We start from the raw sequence: 20,739 nt of genomic DNA, 5'->3' as shown, positions 1-20,739 counted from the left end.
AAATATTTCTTCCAAACTTATTAATTTGAATAAAATATTTTTTAAAAAATTTCAATTTCACATACACAAATTGGGTCTTGATTGTCTTTGGATTTTATTTTTATTTAATGGACTTTAGGCACCAATTACAGATCTTGTTTTGGACTTGGAGCCCAATTTTTGGACCAGCCCTTTTCCAATAATAATAATTATTCCATATTTTGAAAATTAAAAATTAAAAATATATATTAAAAAAACAAGAGAATAATAATGCATAGAATGTATAACAATGTCTAAAATTACCCATAGTCCCTCCCCAACCCATAAATAGGAGGAGAATGCGCTCCAACATACTCGAACCCATGTCTTCCTACATCGATGGCAATGTTATCAATTTGCAATGAGGTTTTGACTCGATGACAACGTTGGGGCTGTAAGAATTTTGAGATCCCAGATTCGAGTCTCACCCTATGTAAATATATATATTTTTTCTCTAAATTTATTCCGGTTAATTAAATTAGTTATCGAGTTAAATATTCAATTCGATGATGAGTTGTATAATAATTTAGTACTATAATGCTTGACTAATGGTAGGTTTATAACTATTAAGTTATTACTTAAGTTTAAACTCTAGAGGGTTTTAGACTTTTAGTACTAAAAGTCTTGAAGACCCTACAAAGACCATATGATTATTGTCTATTAATGTAAGCTTTCTTCACATGAAAAATTAGTATGATTAGTATTTCATCTTAAATTTATTTTAATTATTAATTTATTTATTTGTGCATTATAATAGTTAATTGTTATCATAATTATATGTTAATTGTAATTATAATTTTAGTTTATGTATCAAGAATTAAATTGTATTTTGTCTCATTTTATTAAAAAAAAAGAAGGAGAAAATTAATCCTTGCACGTTATATTAAAAAGTAAATTTCGTCAATTTTTACTTTAAAAAATCGGTCCATATACGTCAGCATGAGGTACATGTGTCACTATTTGATTATTTCGTCAGCTACGTCAAATTTCAACAGTACAAAATAAATTATTTTTTTAATAAAAATGATCAATTTGCTCTTTGATCTAATATACATGTATAAAATGTAATCTGACTTCTAATATATAGACTTCCATAATACTTTTACCTAATTATACAGATTTAGGGGCTGACAAGGGTCTCGACTCCCTTAAAATGAAAATTTTTCATTTATACCATTTATAATTTATAAAATTTTAAATTAGTAATGGTAAAATTATAATTTACCCCAAAAATAATAAAATTGATTTAATCATTTAAAATTATAAAGATATAGGCTATTAAAATGACGAAATTTCATTTAAAATTTTTATTTCGTTCTTGCCTCTTAAATCGTATTTTTATATCCGCCACTGCATATAAATATATCAATTGCAATTGTAATTAAATATTCGTATAATTATAATTACTTTTAAAAATAAAAATAATATAAAATAAAACCAATAAGAAAAAAAAAGGAGGAGGAGGAAGCGTGAATAAAGGGGGGCTGACAAGGAAAAAGGAAGGAATGATGGGGGTAATGAGGAAAAAAAAAGAAGAAGACAAAAGTGAAATGGAAAAATGACTTTGCTCACGTATATCAAAGGGAAAAAAACAAAAGAGAAAAAAAAGGGCAGGGGGGGACAAAAAGAAGAACAAAGTGAAAAAATGTCGGGAAGACGTGCCCAGTCTCTGTCCCTCTTTGTCTCCCATTTGCTTCTTCATTCTCTTATGGAATCATTGCTTCCATTCCCATGCCCTTTTTTCTTAAAGTATGTGCCATCTCTACATGCTTGCTATAAGGTTTTAGGGTCTTGATTTAATGTTTAATTGAGTATTTGAATTTTTTAAATTATAATTAGAGTGTACGTGTTAAATATTTATTGGACTATATGATGTCATTTAGTCCGAGTGTTAAATTGAACATTAAAATTAAATTGAGGTATCAAATGATATTATACGTAAGTTGTAAATCTGATCTTTGTACTTCTTAATAAAATTGACAAAACAAGCCCATGTGTCAATCCAAGCCTGGAATAATTCGCGGCTGAGATCGACCTAAACTCGAGCCTATAACAATTTGAGTCTAACTTGAGATATATTTGATTCAAAATAGAGTTGTTCATGAGTTGAGTCGAGTCTTAACAAAATTTTAGGCCTGATTGATATGTCCAGCCCAGAAAATGAACATAAATTTTTGTCCAAGCCCAACTTAGATTATAGATACTAAACTCCGGCCCGGCCCAACTCGTATTAAAATTTTTTAAAAATTATTTTATTATATAAAACAAATTTAAAAAAATATAATATATCAAATACACTAAAAACATTAAAACAAATGTTTCTCAACAAATTTTTAAAATACATGTATCCGGGCCCAGGTGAAAAAGGCTTACCCGAGGCTCAACCTGTTTAGAAAATGGGCCTCTTTTTTTTTCTAAGCCTATATTTTTTGTTCAATCCCTCCTATTTTTTGGGTGGACCTTTAGACCTAGTCGAGTGACCCGACTCACGAACAACTCTAATTCAAAATAAAAATAAAATCACAAGTAAACTAACATTAATAATTAATATAATTACATGATATTATTTAAAATATAAATAAATTTGTAAATTATATTAAAACTCATTAGCAATAAAAGTAAATATGAATATAAAATAAATTTTATACAATCATTATATATGTGTATTAAATATACAAAATTAATAATTATTTAATTTTAAAAATATTAATGAATGTATAAAATTTATAAAGATATAATATATTACTTTAATAATATAATAACTTAAATATAGTAAATGGATTTTATAATATTCAAAATTTATTAAAATGATTCATTATGTTCCATTTCTACATGCTTGTTGTAACTAAGTATTTGATGGGTAAATTTTCTTTGTTAGTTGTTATTCTAGGCATAAGTTGTAGATTTAATTTACGTGCTTTAATTTGATATTTTTAATTAAATTGTTTAAAAAGGTTCAAGCTAATAAATCAGCACATGTTGATCCGAACTTGTAACCATATGAGTTCAGAAAAATTCGAGTCCGAAAAAACTCCAACTAAAGCAAAATTAAGAAGAATAATGTAAAGTCCGAATAACAAATATAATCAGTGCGACTCGAACTCGCATTATTTTTATTGGGCTTAATGTTTAATTGGGCCAACTAAAAATCGAAATGAAAGGGAATACAAAAACAGAAATTTAATTATCAAAATGGGAAGAGCCCAGTTGGGGTTTGTATGTATTTCCAATTTTAAATTTATTGGGCTTAAATTGAATTGGACCTCAATGGTAGATTAAATAAATTATGTTAAATTTAGTCCTTCTGTTTTTTTTAATTGAGCCCATTTTTTATTGGGTTTTAGACAAATTGATGTTAAAATTTTGTTTGAAGGAATAGTTTTAGGGTGAGTTTGGATAGACGATGCGTTTACCTGCGGTTAGTGTAAAAACAACGGTAGCGGTGAGATTAGATACTGTAGCATACTGTAGCGTGAGACAAAAAGTAAGCTAAACGCACCGCACCCAATCGCCCATCCAAACTTACCCTTAGTTATAAATATAAAAATTGAAATGGTTACAATCTCCCCTGCCATTTAAAATAAAAAAAGATTGTACATGATGAATTGCATTAGGTACAAAATCATTTTAATCTCATATATATATATATATATATATACATATATATAACTCTTCCATGCTATAGAGTAATCCCCAAAATTTTAAATCGAATAATACTATACATATAGTGCATTCGAATCCGTACCTTCTTAATTGTTACAACGACAATAATAATGTCAACTAAACTTAAGTTCAATCGGTAAATCTCTTTCTTTTATAGCTAGAAATTAATTTATGACACGCTTCAAATGCTTGCTTAGAAGTTAGAATATAAAATTTTAGTGGTACCAACTTGTCTATGAATAAAATATCATAAAGCTACCGACGTAATCATAGTCGAAAGATAAGGCATTACATATTTTAAAATATGTTAACTATTTTTTATATATTTTAATTAGACATTTTAGATTTTATATGATTTTAAAATGCATGAGAAATTATTTATTGTTCATAAAATTATCGTATTATTTATACAATATTAAAAATAATATATAATTATATTAACAAATATAAAACAAATATCCTAAAATTAATATATTATTATTAATGCATAAAAACATTTTCTTAAACTTATATACGAGTATGTTTAGAAAGTCATGAGGTGATTAGATCTGAGCATAAGTCCTCATCCTCCGCTAAAAGTTAGAGAGTGTAATTTGAGCACTTTAGTTACACTCAATTCAATAATACCCACTAATTATAACTGTTACCCAAATATATCATGCGTGTGTAACCATGAGTAATATACCCTAAATCAATTCGAGTTTAAAACACAATTAATACAGATAGTATTTGTTATACGTCTACCATAGGCCTCCTTGTCATAGCAATTGACCATCCTAAAAACATGATGACACAACATCACTAGTGCATTGCTTGAGAAATTAACCTAGCTTAACGCCATCACTTAAACATCAATACTTAAAGAGTACACATGATTTGTAGAAAATATATTAAGAAAGACCCCTAATCGCATTCATCAATCTATCACATCCGACAAACTTCTCATATGATATTTTTAGGCGATTTCAATAATGCCTTAAGTTGATATACGTCACTCTATTATTGCGCTCATGGAAGGAAACTCAAGTGGATGAGAATCATGCTTAGGCTCTATTCTCTTATAAATACTTCTCATCATCAAGAGAAATGGGACACGAGAACAACACATAATCCTTTTTGCTACATGAATTCTCCACTCGACTCATTTACTCAAAATTTAAAATTTAAATTTTTTTATTATATATTTTGAAGTGTGAACTGGCTTCATACAAGTAGCTCTCTACATCTCAAACCATCTTAATACATGTCGCTAACATTTGTATTGTATCGATATAAAAATCAAGTCAAAATCAAAACAACTAAAAAACCACCAGCTGGTTGAGGCCGATTGTCGTGAATAATTAAATGGGAAAAGGATAAAATTTTGATATTGAGATTTAAAAAAGAAAAAAATTAGCGACCGTACATTAATGAAGTGGTGCCCGCCCGCCAGCCGCCTCCCATTCAACCCGAAAGCTCTTAATGGGCCCCATTTTCCGGCCCAACCTCCGAAATCAGACTGACCCAACCCGACCCGATTCGTTAACAGTCAAATAAATCCCGCACGTACGACGAACTTATCCGCACGTGTCATTCGCGTTCTTCGTACTTTAAAAGCACCTTCGCTGTCAATGCTTATTCAAACGCAAAAATTTGAAAGGAAAAAAAAAAGAGCTAAGCAGATTTCTCGCCGGAATATTCCTTTTTTATTTTCAGGTGAGACTCCTGTTATATATAATTTCAATTATACAAATAATAAAGGAAAAAAAAGTAAAGATGATTGATTTGTTTTTTGTTGACATTCGAATTAGGAATTATGTATATATGTTTGAATTGATTTTTTTTTTCTTTTTGTTTCAAATGAAGTTGGACTGTTGTCTTTTGAGTGTGGAATGAGTTCGGTTCATGTTTGGTTACTGTGAAAGTGAAGGAAAATAGGATGAAAATGGAAAGTTGAAACGATTGTTTCACTGTGCAAAAATAACTTGATTTAATCATCTGAGTGTTCAGTTTGAATGTTAAAAATGGAACAGTTAGGTATTGTTTGGTAAATGATAAGCGATTCTCAATGCGTTTGGTTTCTCATTTTGGAGATTAAGCTTGATTGATTGTTTTCAATAATATATACTACTTATGAGTTAAAGCAATGCTATTTTTTTCCCATCATTTGACCACTATGAGTTCACTTCCTGTTTGGTTACCGAGAAAGTGAAGGAACATGGAAAGTTGAAACATTGTTTCACTGTGCAAAAGAACCTGGTTTTGTCATCTGAGTGTTCAGTAAAGGGTAGTATTTTTATTTCCATTGTTTTTGAATGTTAAAAATGGAACAGTTAGGTGTTGTTTGGTGAACGATAAGTAACTCTCAATGCGTTTGGTTTCTTATTCTGGAGATTAAGCTTAATGAATTATTTTCAATAATATATACTACTTAATGTGTTACGGCAATGTTTTCTTTTCATCATTTGACTGCTATGAGTTCACTTCCTGTTTGGTTACCGAGAAAGTGAAGGAAAATGGAAAGTTGAAATGATTGTTTTACTGTTCACAAGAACCTGCTTTTGTTATCTGACTTAAGGTTAGTATTTTATTTTCATTGGTTTTGAATGTTAAAAATGGAACGGTTAGGTGTTGTTTGGTAAATGATAAGTAATTCTCAATGCATTTGGTTTCTCAATTTGGAGATAAGTTTTATTGGTTATTTTTGTCAACATATAATACTTAGACTCAATTGGTTATTGGGCGAATAACACGAGGAAAAAACTTATTTAATATATATGTGTTAAAATAGTTGACATAAATAAAGAATAATTATACAAATTTATACTTGAAATTAGAAGGATGAGTAAAACTCTTGTAGAAAATAAGATCTCTTCAAAATAAGAAAAAATGTCCTTCTCTTTACCATAAAAAGTTACGTGAGTGGTTAAAATTAGCAATTATAATTAGTTTATTGTTAACTCATATACTCAAACATATGGAAAAAATAATACTCCTACCAAATGTAGCAATAATGCGTTAAGGCAGTGCTGATTTCTTTTCATCATTTGACTACATTACCTTATATTTTTTACTGCAATGAGTTCACTTCCTGTTTTGTTACCAAGAAAGTAAAGGAAAATTGGAGGAAAAGGGAAAGTTGAAACGATCATTTCACTGTGCAAAAGAACCTGGTTTTGTCATCCGAGTGTTCACTAAAGGGTAGTATCATGTTTTCTTTGGTTTTAAATGTTACAAATGAGTTCACTTCCTGTTTGGTTACTGAGAAAGTAAAGGAAAATTGGAGGAAAATGGAAAGTTGAAATGATTGTTTCACTGTGAAAATGAACCTGCTTTTGTCATCTGAGTTCAGTAAAGGGTAGTGTTTTGTTTTCAGTGGTTTTGAATGTTAAAAATGGAATAGTTAGGTGTTGCTTGGTGAATGATAAGTAATGCTCAATGCATTTGGTTTCTCATTTAGGAGATTGAGCTTTAATTGGTTATTTTCATTAGCATATAGTACTTGATGCAATAAGGCAATGCTATTTTTTTCATCCCTTGCCGACAATGAGTTCACTTCCTTTTGTGGTTACCTAGAAAGTAAAGGAAAATTGGAGGAGAAAAGAACTTGCTTTTGTTCATTTGACTTCACTAGTGCGTAATATTAAAAATGTTAAAAATGGAATAATTAGGTGTTGTTTTGTAAATGTTAAGTAATTCTTTTCATCAGTTTTGAATGTTAAAAATGGAATAATTAGGTATTGTTTTGTAAATGATAAGTAATTCTCGATGCGATTGGTTTCTCAATTTGGAGATCACCTTTAATTGCTTACTAGAATTAACATATAGTACTTAATGCATTCAAGCGATGCATCATTTGACTATTAGCTTATATTCTCTCTCATTACACTTTGGCAGTGGTTACTGGTTAATATACTAATCTAATCCTGATTTTTGCAGGTGAGTGAAACAAAAGAAGGGTTAAATTCTAATACAAACCATCGTTTGTGTTTGTCTGTTGTCATGCACCTCATTCGTGAGAATCTATTTATTGGAAACATAGGGGATGCTGCACAAGTTCTTCAAAATGGTAGCTCGGAGATCACGCACATCCTATCAGTTTTGAGCTCTGCGTCAATATCGTTTTTCTCTGAATGGCGTAGTGGTATCACAATCCCAACCGAGGAAATCAAAAAGGTTTTTGTAGGTGGGTCTGGTGATGCTGCTGCAGCTCCTGAGGGTCATTCGGGTGATGGTTCTAAGAGTTGTTTGTCTCCCCAGAAGCTGTTGTACTTGTTGGAATATGCTGGGAAGGATTTAAAGCTGGTGAGAATGGCGGTGCCGATTAGAGATATGGAGAGCGAGAATTTGTTGGATTACCTAGATGCGTGTATTGATTTCATTGATCGAAGCAGAAAAGAGGGATCTGTTTTGGTGCATTGCTTTGCTGGAGTGTCAAGAAGGTAACGGCACATCCTTTAATGTCATATTCTGATACTAGTTTAGTAGGCTACTCCACTTGGAATACTAATTTGAGAACACGGATGATTGCATGAAACTTTGCTGAATAACTTACCAAATCTGGTCATTGAGAAGAGAGGAAATGAACACCGTAGTTTTTATTTTTTTGGGATAAAGCAACATTTAGTCCTTGAACTTGGTAACTTTTTCCAACTTGGACCTTGAACCTTTTTTGGTCCACATTAGGCCTAGAACTTAGCAACTTTTCCCTATTTGGACCTTGAACTTGGATTCCTTTTAAGGTTTGATGATGTGGCACAATCTTAGAGTGTCACCTCATCACACTTTTATGGAATACAAGTTAGTGACCAAATTGGGAAAAGCTAAGTTCTAAGACTAATGTAGACCAAAAAAAAAAAGTTCAGGGACCCAGGTGGGAAAAGTTGTCAAGTTCAGGGACTAAATGTTACTTTATCCTTTTCTTTTATTCAGTTCATGTTTTTGGATTCTGTAACAAAGATGTACAAGTTTCAAATACTTATATTTAGGATAGTGCTTCCTTTACAACATAAGCTTCGTAATACTCATCAATAACTGTATTCTATTAAAACTTTAATTTTTTAGCATTAATATCGATCTACTATGATTTGCCTCGAGCTCATTCACATCATGCAAGTTTAGGGAACTAATGGCTTCATTATTTAGTTCAATCAGTCCCCAAAGTTATTTTGGTGCTACTTCCTATGGCAAAAAGTGTATATTATATATTCCTGTCAAATATTGTTTTTATGTCTCTTTCCAATGTTTATAAGAAATTTTTTGAACATGCCTTAAGCCTTAAGGATTTACACCTTATTTGCACGTTTGTGTGCAGTGCGGCTATAATTATGGCATATTTGATGAGAGCCGAGCAACTATCTCAAGAAGGTTTGAACAAATCTGCTGTTTATTTGGGAGTAATGTGGGTCCAAATATCATACATGCTGGTTGCTACTATTACTTTTTTCACATTTTAGACATTAGGATGCAATCTCGTTTCTTTTGACTGGTGAGATCGAAATGACTTCGTATATTATATTTATATGGAACTTATACACATTATCCTCTTGTTCCTCTTTCACCTTTTGCATTTTCTGTTCTTGCAGATGCGCTTGAATCTCTAAAGCAAAGCTGTGAGTTTGTTTGCCCTAATGATGGGTTTTTAGAGCAGGTAATGCTAAGGAACTACGTAAAATTAATTTATTTATATTTTGAGGCATATCATTGCGGCTGTATGCTTCTAGTTTTTGAAGAGTTTCTGTTTTATCCACCATTGCAGTTGAAAATGTTTGAGGAAATGGATTACAAGGTCGATCATGCTAGCACAATATACAAGCGGTTTCGCTTGAAAGTGTTGGGTACATCCCCCTCTCTAAACATTTTAATTTAATCTTTCTTGATCTTTCCTATTATTTTGTAGGATATGATTCTGATTTATTTTACTCTAGTTTTTGTAGTCTATTCTGGCATCTCGAGTTGCAAAACATAGAGAGAAAGTCATCGTCTTTAGCAGATGAATGGTGATGGCTGTATAGAACAACTATTACGGGTTGAGTCAAACAACAAAATAATAGTTGAACTAATTTTGCATAATTGTGGTTAGTCTGGCCATGATCCAAGCAGAACCGGACCCACTAGTTGAACCAGTGGTCCGGCTGGGGGTATATAACTGAATCTAAAGCAAACCGCTATGAACGAGTAAAAACCAGAAACCGCTGCCAAAAAACAGGCGGTTTATCCTGTTATATATATTTATGAATTTTTTAATTATTGCTAAACCGGGGATTCAACTGGTATATGGTAACCATCTACTAGTGTATAGAATCTCTTTTAAGATTGTCATCATTGAGATACGTTTTCTCTGTACCTTGCTTTCAGGTGATTGTTATAATCGTGGTGAGAAAATCGACAGTTCTAAATTAGGTGCAGATCCCGGCTTGCCTACTGAAAGTTCCTCGGTTATAGAGGCAACTCCAAAAGAAGGTATCAACCGTACTGCATACCGCTGCAAGAAATGCCGAAGACTTGTAGCATTGCAGGATAACGTTGTCGATCATACTCCAGGTGAAGGTGAGTCATCTTTTGAGTGGCACAAACGGAGAAGCGGTAACCCTTTCAACAAGTCTTCTCAAACCGAGTGTTCATCGGTGTTTGTCGAACCCTTACGGTGGATGACAGCTGGTAAGAATACGCTTCTCATTTTATGCTAGTGCATACTCGATTAGGTTGATGACTTTTTTCGATGTCCAAAAACAGTTGAAGAAGGCGCTATCGAAGGGAAGTTGTCGTGCGCTCATTGTGATGCTCGCTTAGGTTATTTCAATTGGTCAGGAATCCAATGCAGTTGCGGAAGCTGGATTACCCCTGCCTTTCAGCTGCACAAGTGCCGAGTCGATATCAGCACCGTGTAGTATCATTATCCGCCATAGCTCTAAACCGAATCACTCGCCGGCTCCCGGCCAGTGTTTCTAATAAGAACTATATAGGACTGGAATTTCCCTTGCACAAAAAGTCTATGAGATGTTCATATATGGACCAACAATTATGTAAGAGAAAAAAAAAAAAAAACAATGAGTTGTTCAAAGCTTTAAAGTTTTGAGGGACTGTCTGAATAATTTGAGAGATTGTATGATATGTGCAGTCTTTGCATTGTGGTGCACAGTTGAATTATTATTTTATAATGGTTTAGACATCATATGTTTTGTCTTATTATTAGACTTCTCCATACATCTCACCTAAAAATCCATTTTTTATTATTCATATATTATCAAATATTTATAATATTGATTTCTTTATATTTTAATAGTTAAATTTGAATAATCAAATTTTAATTGTTTAATTTTAATTTGTCAAGTTAGACCGAAGTGAAAACCATCTTATCTAAGATCTTGCTCGAACGAGTAATTTAACCCTTAAATAAGCCCATGTATGAAGCATATATGTTTTGGATTGAACTACCTATAATCTTCCCCTTGGTTAAATGAGGTATTATCATCCGTTTTAGTCCCTTTTATTTGTCAAGCATTATTTTAAGCTATTTTTAATATAATTTTTACGGTAATGTTTAAGGTGAGATGCTACTATAGTGGGATCTTATGGAGTTCTTTTTAAACCAACGATTGTGGTTAGAAGACAGAAATAAAAAGACTATAGCTATTTGATCAAGCCATGTTAAAGTTAAAAAAATTGTACTAGTGACTTGGGACCTATTAAATCGGTTACCGCTTTCTCTGAAAATCAATTTCTCTCCTTTACTGTTGAAATCAGTTGAATTGGTTAAAAGCTAATTTCATGTTTCTCAATACAATTCTTACATGACATGATCAACGGTAGCTTAGTTTTTTTTTTTTTTTTTACTTTTTATTTCAACAATCGATTTAAAAGGATTCCACTATAATGATATTTTTAAATAGATGCCACCTTTACCTTTAGCCTCCTAAGAATTGGCTTCAACCCTGGAACTACCCTGAGAATCGAGGTTTTCCACATAATATCTAAACTTTTTCCTTTCTTTATTGAAAGAAAGGAGCAATAAGCAACAATTATAAATTAGTGGCGGAGCATCGAAAAGCTTGTACTCAAACCAGCGATTAACATTAGTCTCGAGTTTAATCTCTCGTATATCTCTTTCAAATTGAACTACCCTAAGAACCTTATATGAAGCAACCTACAACAGTTTTAAAGTGTGTGTCTACTACACCATAAATAGAATGGCAAAAGACTTATATTCAACTCTCCAACTAATATCAATTTCAAATTCAATCCCTAAACCACCCTAGTGTTGATCAATAGCGTGTATATATATGGTATACTTTTTAATTTAATTTTTTTCCATATATTAGAAAATCATAAGGAAAAATTATTAAAATTTCAAATAAGAAATAGCAATTAAGTCCCTAAATTTTACAGTCTCTAAAACTAAGACCTTTCTATTTTATGGCTTTTAAAACTGTTTTCTCATTCACAATTGAAGGAGAAAAAAAAAAGTGCTAATGGAATATATTTACAAAGGATGGAAAGGGCAGTGTCATTATATCGAAAATACACTGTCAGTGGCAAGCAAAAATTTCCCTAATCAGTATATATATGTATATATATATATATATATATATATATATATATATATTATTCTTCTATGACTTGGTTAGGCCAAAGGCTTTGCCACATAGAAATCTCTTGTTGATTATAAAGCTTTCTAATGCCACCGTAAAACCCATCACCTTCATTGCCTACTTCTCTATGATTTTCCCTATTTATCGTTGTTTTTCTCCATCTTGAACTTGAAGGATATTGCTTGAATTCTAGCATCACAGTATCTGTGTCAAACAAAAACACAAATGTTATTTGCTTTGAAACTCCAGGTTAGAGCATCTACAGGTAGGACCAAGCCAGAAGTTTACTTTTAGGGGGGCAAAATTAAATTATAAAATTTTAAAGAGATCAAAGTACAATTTTACCTTTGTATATGCTTGTTATTTTAGAATTCTAAAGAGATTAGATTGAAAATTTTTCATTTGGTGGGGGTAAAGTGTTTTTTTTACCATTAAACTAACTTATAATTTTAAAAACTTCAAGGGACTAAAATAATAATTTCGCCCCGTCCCTGTATATAAGGGTAAAGCTAGAAATTATGTATTGAGGGTCGATCTAAAGTTGAAATTTCGGGGGAACAAAGAAAAAAATGTTAATAAATAATTCTTTGGAAGGGTCAAAAATGCAATTTTTTTCATTTGGTCAAAGCTCAAAAGAGTTAAAATTGAAGTCTAAATTTGCAAGAGAGACTAAAAGGGAAATCATCTCATTTAACCTAAGGGTGAGTTTGAAATTGGATAGGCGGTGTGTTTGACGGTATCTATAGCGTGAGACAAAAAAGTATGCTAAACGCACTGCACCGCACCGCTCATCCAAACTCACACTAAATCCCTTAACTTCATCCTAAGCATTGGTAGTTATGTTGCTCGGACTTTTTATTTTTCTTAGAGTTTTCGAGATCCCAAAGAGATCAAAATATGGGGTCCTTTACTATACTTAAATATGGGGTTTAGTTCCATACTTTAACATGACCTTCATTTTAAAGAAAAATAATGGTGTTTACTATTTAAACTAAAAAAAATGAAACTTTAACAAAATCGAATATAATAGAGTGATTAAAATCATAATTTAATCATATGAAAAATTCGTATTTGACATTTACATCCAAATATGGTTATAATAGATTCGGTCAAAAGATAAAATAGCATTTTCCCAAAATAAAATGATAAAAAATGTTAGGAAGAAAATCCAAATTTCTTTCCCATTTTAGATAAAAAAATCTATCAGAAGAAATGAGAAAATGGTTTTATTGTGGAAAACCCATCATTTTCAATCTAAATAAAATAATGAAAATCATTTTCTTTTTAGCTATCATCCATAGTTTAAAAAAGCACCCATTTTGACATCTTTTCTCACTTTAAATAAAGGACTTAAATATGCTAACAAGAGAATGTTGGTCTTAAAAACATTAAAAATTTATTAGTTACATGGAAGTTATCGACATAATATTATGTTAAGACTTTCTTCGGGTCAGGTCCATCAAAATGAAAATTTATTTATATAGTCCTTTAGTTTTTAAAATTATAAGTTAATGCGATGGTTAAATTACATTTTGACCCTCAAAAATCATATTCAATTTTTATATTTATAACAATTTTCTAACTTCGTCTCTACGCTTAAAATGTAACAATAAAATGAACTTAAAAAGAGTATGGAGTCTCAAAATGGTAAAATTGCCTCTAAAATCTTTTAAAAATTATAAAATTATAAACTAATATAATAATTAAAACACCCCAAATTTTTAATCCCTTTTATAGAAAAAGAAAAAGGCAAATCGAGTGATTTTTCTTACCTGTATCTTGACAACGGCAGTGATTTTCATTTCCATTGCATGATTCCATGTGACCGACCACACCATACCACCACCCTACAAGAATTTAAGCTCAAATTTTTTACCACTAGATTAAGAAATTCGATGCAGTTTAAGTAAAATTTTAATAAAGATAGTATTAGGAGAGTTTTTTTTCCGTTTGGGGTTTAACCAAATTGTACTTTAAAATAGTCGGAATTTAATATGATTATCGAATACGGAAAGTTCTCGAATTTACGGCAAATTAGAGTTTATATTATTGGGAAACTCACCATAGGGGAATTCTCTGTTTCTTCTCCATTGGATCTCGATATGATCACCGGGTTTTAAGTCAAATAATGAGTTGGAAATGTGAAGATCATATGAGCAAGTATCGACCGGCGGCGCTCTTAGCCTATCCCATGATATGTTCTGCTCTGTTGTTTGCCGGACGTGAGGCGAGTATCTGAAAAGTACAAAAATCCGACCTCATTGAGCTTATATATTGAATTCGGGATTTAAATTGTGATCACAATTATATTATTAACTTATATTTATAACAATCGTAAATGTAACGAATATTATCATGATAAATTATAAGAACTCTCATTTTCCGTGAAATAATGTACAACATTTAATCCAAACATATTCGTGTCAAACAAATACAATAATCCGAAACCCGCATACCGAATCCGTGTAACATAGAGTATAAATTTCCATACCTTGCTTGAAAGGTGTCAGTTTTGGAATCATAGCTAAGTTTAGCATCATAACATGATAGCAAAAACCCAGCATGTCCATTCTGCAAAAATAAAAAAAAAATTAAATTAAAATTAAAATATTGACCACTAATGAATGTTTTATTACTATTACTATTATTTAATTAGAGATAAAAATGGGGCGGGACGAGACAAGACGGATTCTTACCTACGATCTCGACTTAATATGCCTCAATATAATCCGATTCAAAATTAAATATTAATTTACTTCAAACCCAAATTTTTATTTGTATTAACCAAAACACAAGGGCAGAGGGAGAGGGAGAGGGACAGTGGTCTTGACCCCAAAATTAAAAATTCTCTTAATTCTTTTTAATTTTTAAAATATTATAAGTTAATATAATGGTAAATTGTATTTCAATCCCTCAAATATTTTTTATTTATTTTTGACCCCTAAAACAATTTTCTCCCCTACCAAAACAGAATAATAATTTTAAATATTTTTAATTATACTATTAATTATTTTTTCTAAGTACATTTATACTTAAAGCAAATATTAATATAAAACTTTAATATCATATATTTTAAATCAATATTATATATAAAAAAAATTTGATAATTATCCTTTCTAAACTCAATCCAACCCGCCCAAAACTCGATTTAAGAAAAAAACAACCCTATTAAATTGGGTCGGATCAGGTCGAGTCTGGGTTTTCTTTTTTCATCACTATATTTAACAAATATATGAAGAAAAAATAATTAATTACTAAAAATATCTTAGTAATTATCTCGAAACATGTTTTCCTAAATTCGACCCAACCGGCTCAAAACTCGATTTAAAAAGAAAAAAAAGACAATCGGATTGAATCGGGTCGGTTTTTTTTCATCCCTACATTTAACAACTATACGAAGAAAAATTAATTAAATTAAATTAATTAATTACCTCTCTATTATAGACTTGAGCAGGGAACGAAAATCTACCAGTTTCCAAAGCCAAATACCAAGCCATGATCGAATCAACAGCCAATCCGCCATTTTTGAGCTCTTTTTCAGCTCTGGGTTTAATGTTAAACCAAGAGAGGAATGGCCAAATTTTAGCAACAGATTCAAACGACAAATTGCTTTGATTCCTTTGATTATTCAACAGATTGGATCTATTTTGCAAAGCAATATACCATTGCCATTCTCTATAAGCAGCATCTCCAATCACTTTCCCCCATTTCCCTTTCATCCTTTTCGCCCAAACATAGTCACTCACACACCGTTCTCTCAAAGAAGAACAAACACCAGACATGGCACAAAGCTCCGCCGGTTGAAGACGGTCGAAAATGCAGTCCAGTACGAGCTCGGGCAAGTCCAGCAACGACGGAGACGGCGTCGTTTTGTTGTGATCTTCTTTTTGGTTCTCCGTTGATGACGACCATACGAGGTTTTTTGCTTTGGGTTTGAGCTTCTTTAATGGCATGGTGGAGGTGAAGATTTGAAGGGTACCTTTTTGGAACCATGAGGTCATGAAAGTGGTGGTGAACGCTTCGTACCATGGCGGGAACAACCGCCGTTCACGGTGGTGACGTTGGTGCTTGGAAGATAATGATTTGGATAAAAGAATGAAGGAGAAACATGAAATCAATAGAAAAAGCATTGTTGGGGTTTTCTGAAAATGGAAATTTCAAAAGGCTCAAAGCAATGAAGAAGATGAAGAAGGAAATATGTAAAATGCAAAGCGCAAACACAAGGTTTTAAATAAAGAGATTTCATATAAATATTATATAATATATATATACTAGGAGGTATTTATATTATTATTTTATGTTGGTTGGTGTGTGTTTCATCACTTTGATCATTAGTTTGGTGAAATTGGATTTTGGTCCTCCTTTTATCTTAAAATTTGAGTTTTAATTTCTACATTTTAATATGATACGGTTTGATTTTTCTATTTTATAATATCATTAATTAGTCTAAATAATTAACACGGTTAACTATTCTAGTTTAAATTGTTAATTTTGTTTATTATATCACTTGGCAGCGTAGCCCCTTAAAATAGAAATTTTTCATTTAGACCTTTTAAAATTTTTAAAATTTTAAATTAGTAAAAGTAAAATTACACTTCAGCCCTTAAAAATAATAAAATTTGATTTAATCCTTTAAAAGTTATAAAGATATAGGCTATTAAAATGGTGAAATTGTATTTTTACTATTGTAAAATTACAATTTAATTTCAACCCCTAAAAAATTTTCGACTTTACCCTATTTAAAATGATTATGTAATTTTTTTAAAAACTATCTAATTCAACTTACCATTGTTGGTTAGGGTTGAGAAGAATAAAATAAATTGATTTTGACTTATAGTGTTTGATTCGGTTTTAGTTCGAGTTTATTAAGTTCATTTGGTTTAAGTTCGATTATGGGTTCATAAGTTGAAAAATTGTCATTATCTAATTCAACTAATTTTTTTATTTAATTTATAATTAATTTTATATTATAAAATAAAATGTTTCATATCTAAATTACTTGAAATAAATTGACTAAACTGGTTCGACCGTGAAATTCAATTCGATTCAATTTAATTAGCTTTTATATTTCGTTCAATCCCAACACGAATTTTTAAAATAAAAATATTGCATAAAAACCGTCATTTTCTTTCAAAATCGGTTCGAATCAAACCATTATCACCCATACGCATCACATCAAAAGAGATGCTTTTAGGCAAGAAAAAAAAAAGTCAACATTTTAACCAAAAGCTATCATCATGTTAACTATTTCGATTAATTAATAACATTTAAACAGACTAAATTATATCAAAATATAATATAATAACTAAATTTCAAGTTTAAGCATAGTAGAGGGATCAAAACTAAATTTGACCCATTAATTCTTTTTCTTAAATTATTGACAAAGAAAGGTAAAGCAATGAGAGGGAAGAGTAAGCGAAATGGGCGGAGTTGTCAAGTGCAAGTGGACCTCTCAAACACATTGTGTGAAAAAGGGGTAATTAAATTAAATTAAATTAAATTAATATTAATATTTATAAAATAAATAAATAAATGAGAGGAAAAATAGCCGACAAGACAATAAAATACAACGTTGATTGCATCTACCTTGGTAGTTGGATTTTAGGGGTTAGTTTGGTTAGATGACTTGTTTTTTTCCTTCTTCTTAATTTTTATTAAAATTTATGGACCACCACAATTGTCAAATTTCTTCATTATGGTTTTCTTTTCACTGCCACCTAAAAAAAACGGGTTTGAATTTTGGAGACAGATTATTAAGAGCGACAGTTATAAATCATAAACATGAATCGTAAAATAGGTTAACAGATTGTATGGTCAAAATTGTTCCTAATGATCTTAATAGGTTATCGATTTTTGAAGACTCACCTAATCATACTCAATTTTTGTTTGAAGAAGATGCTCATTGAGCAATGGTTAATATTTCCCATCAACTTTATTATAATTAGTTCCTTAAATTTGTGTCATTTCCATTTTAAAATAAAAACATTATAAATGAAAATTGTAATTAAAAAAATTTCAATCAAAGTCAATATATATTGTTTATAAGTAGATATAATTTTTTTTTGTGTTATAACATTTATTATTAAATTAATTCATAAATTCAAATTTGATTATTATTTTTTAGTCAATGCTAGTCGGAGGACCTGCTTTTAGCAGGTTGGTTGAGCTACGTTTAATTAATGGCTTACTCAAACGGAATTAGAAAATAAGATTTCGACATATCCAACGGTACTCTCAAAATACGGTCGCTGACTAAATGACTAAGCATGCGAATAATGGTACACAAAGTTTGTTACTGTTTATAGATCCGCCAAACTTAGTTCAAGGAGTTCTACATGAAGACATGAATGCTTCTAAAGGAACCGACAGTTTAACATAATCGCCTAGAGCTATTATTTTCTACCAAAAAAAAATTTTGACAATGCATTTTGATGGGGTTTTCGTTCTTTTTTTTTTTAAGTTACAAAATTATAATTGCAGATAATACATCCGAACAAAAATGATATCAAGAGAGTTGATAGGGGTTAGGACTCCTTAAAATGAAATAAAAAATATCACATCGATAGCTTTACATTTTATAAAATAATAAATTAATAAATGGTCAAATTACACTTTACCACCTTAAATGATAAATTTTAATTTAATTCTTTAAAATTATAAAGATGTAAGTCAATACAATGATGAAATTACATTTTAGCTTCACCAAAGACCCAAATATAAACCATAATCAATTATTATAAAATACGATCATATTAATAGTCGAAACATATTTAGATCTAAATCAAAATAAAATCTAAAAGAAAACCCACGTATGATTTGCAAACAATGAATCTCACAATTTAATGGGGAAAAAAATTAAAAAATCGTGATTTATATAAAAATAATATTAAATTTAGTGGCTTAAAATATAAAATTCATTGGACCATCCAAATACAATGTATTGAAATTTTTGTTCCCACCACAAGGGAACTTGCCATTGGTGGGGAGATGAATCGAAACGAGGTGAACCAAATTTTTAGAATCTTGAGGACAGGTGGCACTTCTTGATTGGAAGATAAATAAAATCTATATCAATAGATATATGTAATATATATAGTGTAGGAATAAAATCTAAGGAACAGTTCTCAAAAGATTTGTAAAGAGAGAACCCACATGTCCAAAACCTAGGAATTTATTTGTTTATTTATTTTAGCCATAAAAAAATATATGATTTAACAAGTCAATTGGGTCTTAATTTAATTAGCATAGATATTGTTGTTAATGCAAGAGGATGTGGGTTTGAGTACACTGAAGCGCATTATTTTCTTATTTATGAGTTGAGGAGGAGTTATGGGTAATTTTAGGTATTACGTCAAAAAGAACAGATATGATAAGAATCTATAATGAGATTTCAAAAAGTATATAATTTAACAAATATTGGTGGGTTGCTTCATAATGAATATAATTTAGTTGGTAATTAGATAACCTAATAATACAATATATCATATATAGTCATTGATGATACAAGATTTAAGCTTACCCAATTCTTTGGAATTTTGTTTTAATTTTAATAATTATTGTTAAGGTAAAAGGAAATAAATTTGAATTTGTTGAGGATCGAATTTTGGGTTCGACGTTTAGATTTTGAGTCTGAATTTGTTATTCGGGAACGGAAATCATATTTGAATAACAAATATTCAAATCCAAATCTATTATCTAAAAAATTAAAACAAATTCAGATGATAGATATTTGTGGGTTAATATTGCATTATGATGGTAATTAGAATACCCAAATTCAAATATTATCTAGATTAAAATTAGCTGCAAATATCCAATTTCTACTAAACATAACAATCCCACCTTCTAATATTCCAAGTTACGACTATATTAACAGTTTCAATCAAAATAAATCATTTCAATGAACTGAGTAATTAATTAACCATAATAAAAATAAATCCCGTGTTGGGGATAAACTCGATTAAGTAATGAACAAGTAAAACAATAAATAAATTGAAAAGATCAAACATAAATATCGTGAAAAACCCCTCCGAAGATGATAAAAAATCACGGGTAAAAATAATTTCACTATAACGGCAAATACGAAGAGTACAAAAATGGAGATAAAACTAAACCCCAAAACCCGAAAATAAAAACTCTCAAAACGTAAATATAAAATTCTCTGAAAGCTTGAAAAGCTAATGCCCAAATATGTTATGAGTTATCTTTCTAAAGTGGAAAAAAAGTCTATTTATAGGCTAAATTTGTGGGTCAAATAATATTAAAATAATCTACATTAATCAGGGAGTTTAACTGGGAGAAGAAAAACTGAACTTCACATCTCGAGATAAGCCAAGATATTTATACAAGATAAAATACGAAATTAAGGATTGGTTTTGAAATTTTCATTATCAAAGAGACTTTTTATTGAATGATTAGACTAAATAGTATTTGTTGCCGGTGGTGGTGGGACCAAATTGAATAGATCCCATTAAATCCAAAAACTCCCATT

General features: G+C 30.4%; 2 protein-coding genes across 3 annotated transcripts; one reads left to right on the top strand and one right to left on the bottom strand.

The window, feature by feature from the left end:
- The first annotated feature begins 5,253 nt into the window (after positions 1-5,253).
- Positions 5,254-10,834, top strand: LOC105761573 (uncharacterized). 2 transcript variants are annotated; one of them, XM_012579424.2, is made up of 7 exons: positions 5,254-5,376; positions 7,703-8,102; positions 8,975-9,027; positions 9,246-9,310; positions 9,419-9,497; positions 10,018-10,320; positions 10,396-10,834. In XM_012579424.2, exons 1-7 carry the CDS (start codon positions 5,292-5,294, stop codon positions 10,548-10,550), a joined length of 1,140 nt encoding a protein of 379 aa, XP_012434878.1. In that variant the 5' UTR covers positions 5,254-5,291; the 3' UTR covers positions 10,551-10,834. The 2 variants fall into 2 exon arrangements, with proteins under 2 accessions (XP_012434878.1, XP_012434879.1); XM_012579425.2 differs by having other exon boundaries at positions 5,266-5,376; positions 7,600-8,102.
- A 592-nt stretch (positions 10,835-11,426) lies between these two features.
- LOC105801388 (F-box protein At2g26850) lies at positions 11,427-16,491 on the bottom strand. Its single transcript, XM_012632697.2, has 5 exons — positions 15,683-16,491; positions 14,743-14,822; positions 14,314-14,486; positions 14,024-14,098; positions 11,427-12,455 (listed from the first exon to the last, which is right to left on the bottom strand). Exons 1-5 carry the CDS (start codon positions 16,379-16,381, stop codon positions 12,265-12,267), a joined length of 1,218 nt encoding a protein of 405 aa, XP_012488151.2. The 5' UTR covers positions 16,382-16,491; the 3' UTR covers positions 11,427-12,264.
- Between the last annotated feature and the right edge of the window lie 4,248 nt (positions 16,492-20,739).

The sequence above is a fragment of the Gossypium raimondii genome, chromosome 11, assembly GCF_025698545.1.
Source record: "Gossypium raimondii isolate GPD5lz chromosome 11, ASM2569854v1, whole genome shotgun sequence".
NCBI lineage: Eukaryota > Viridiplantae > Streptophyta > Magnoliopsida > Malvales > Malvaceae > Gossypium > Gossypium raimondii.
The sequence above is the reverse complement of the archived record's forward strand: the minus strand, read 5'-3'. Positions and strand labels throughout refer to the sequence as shown.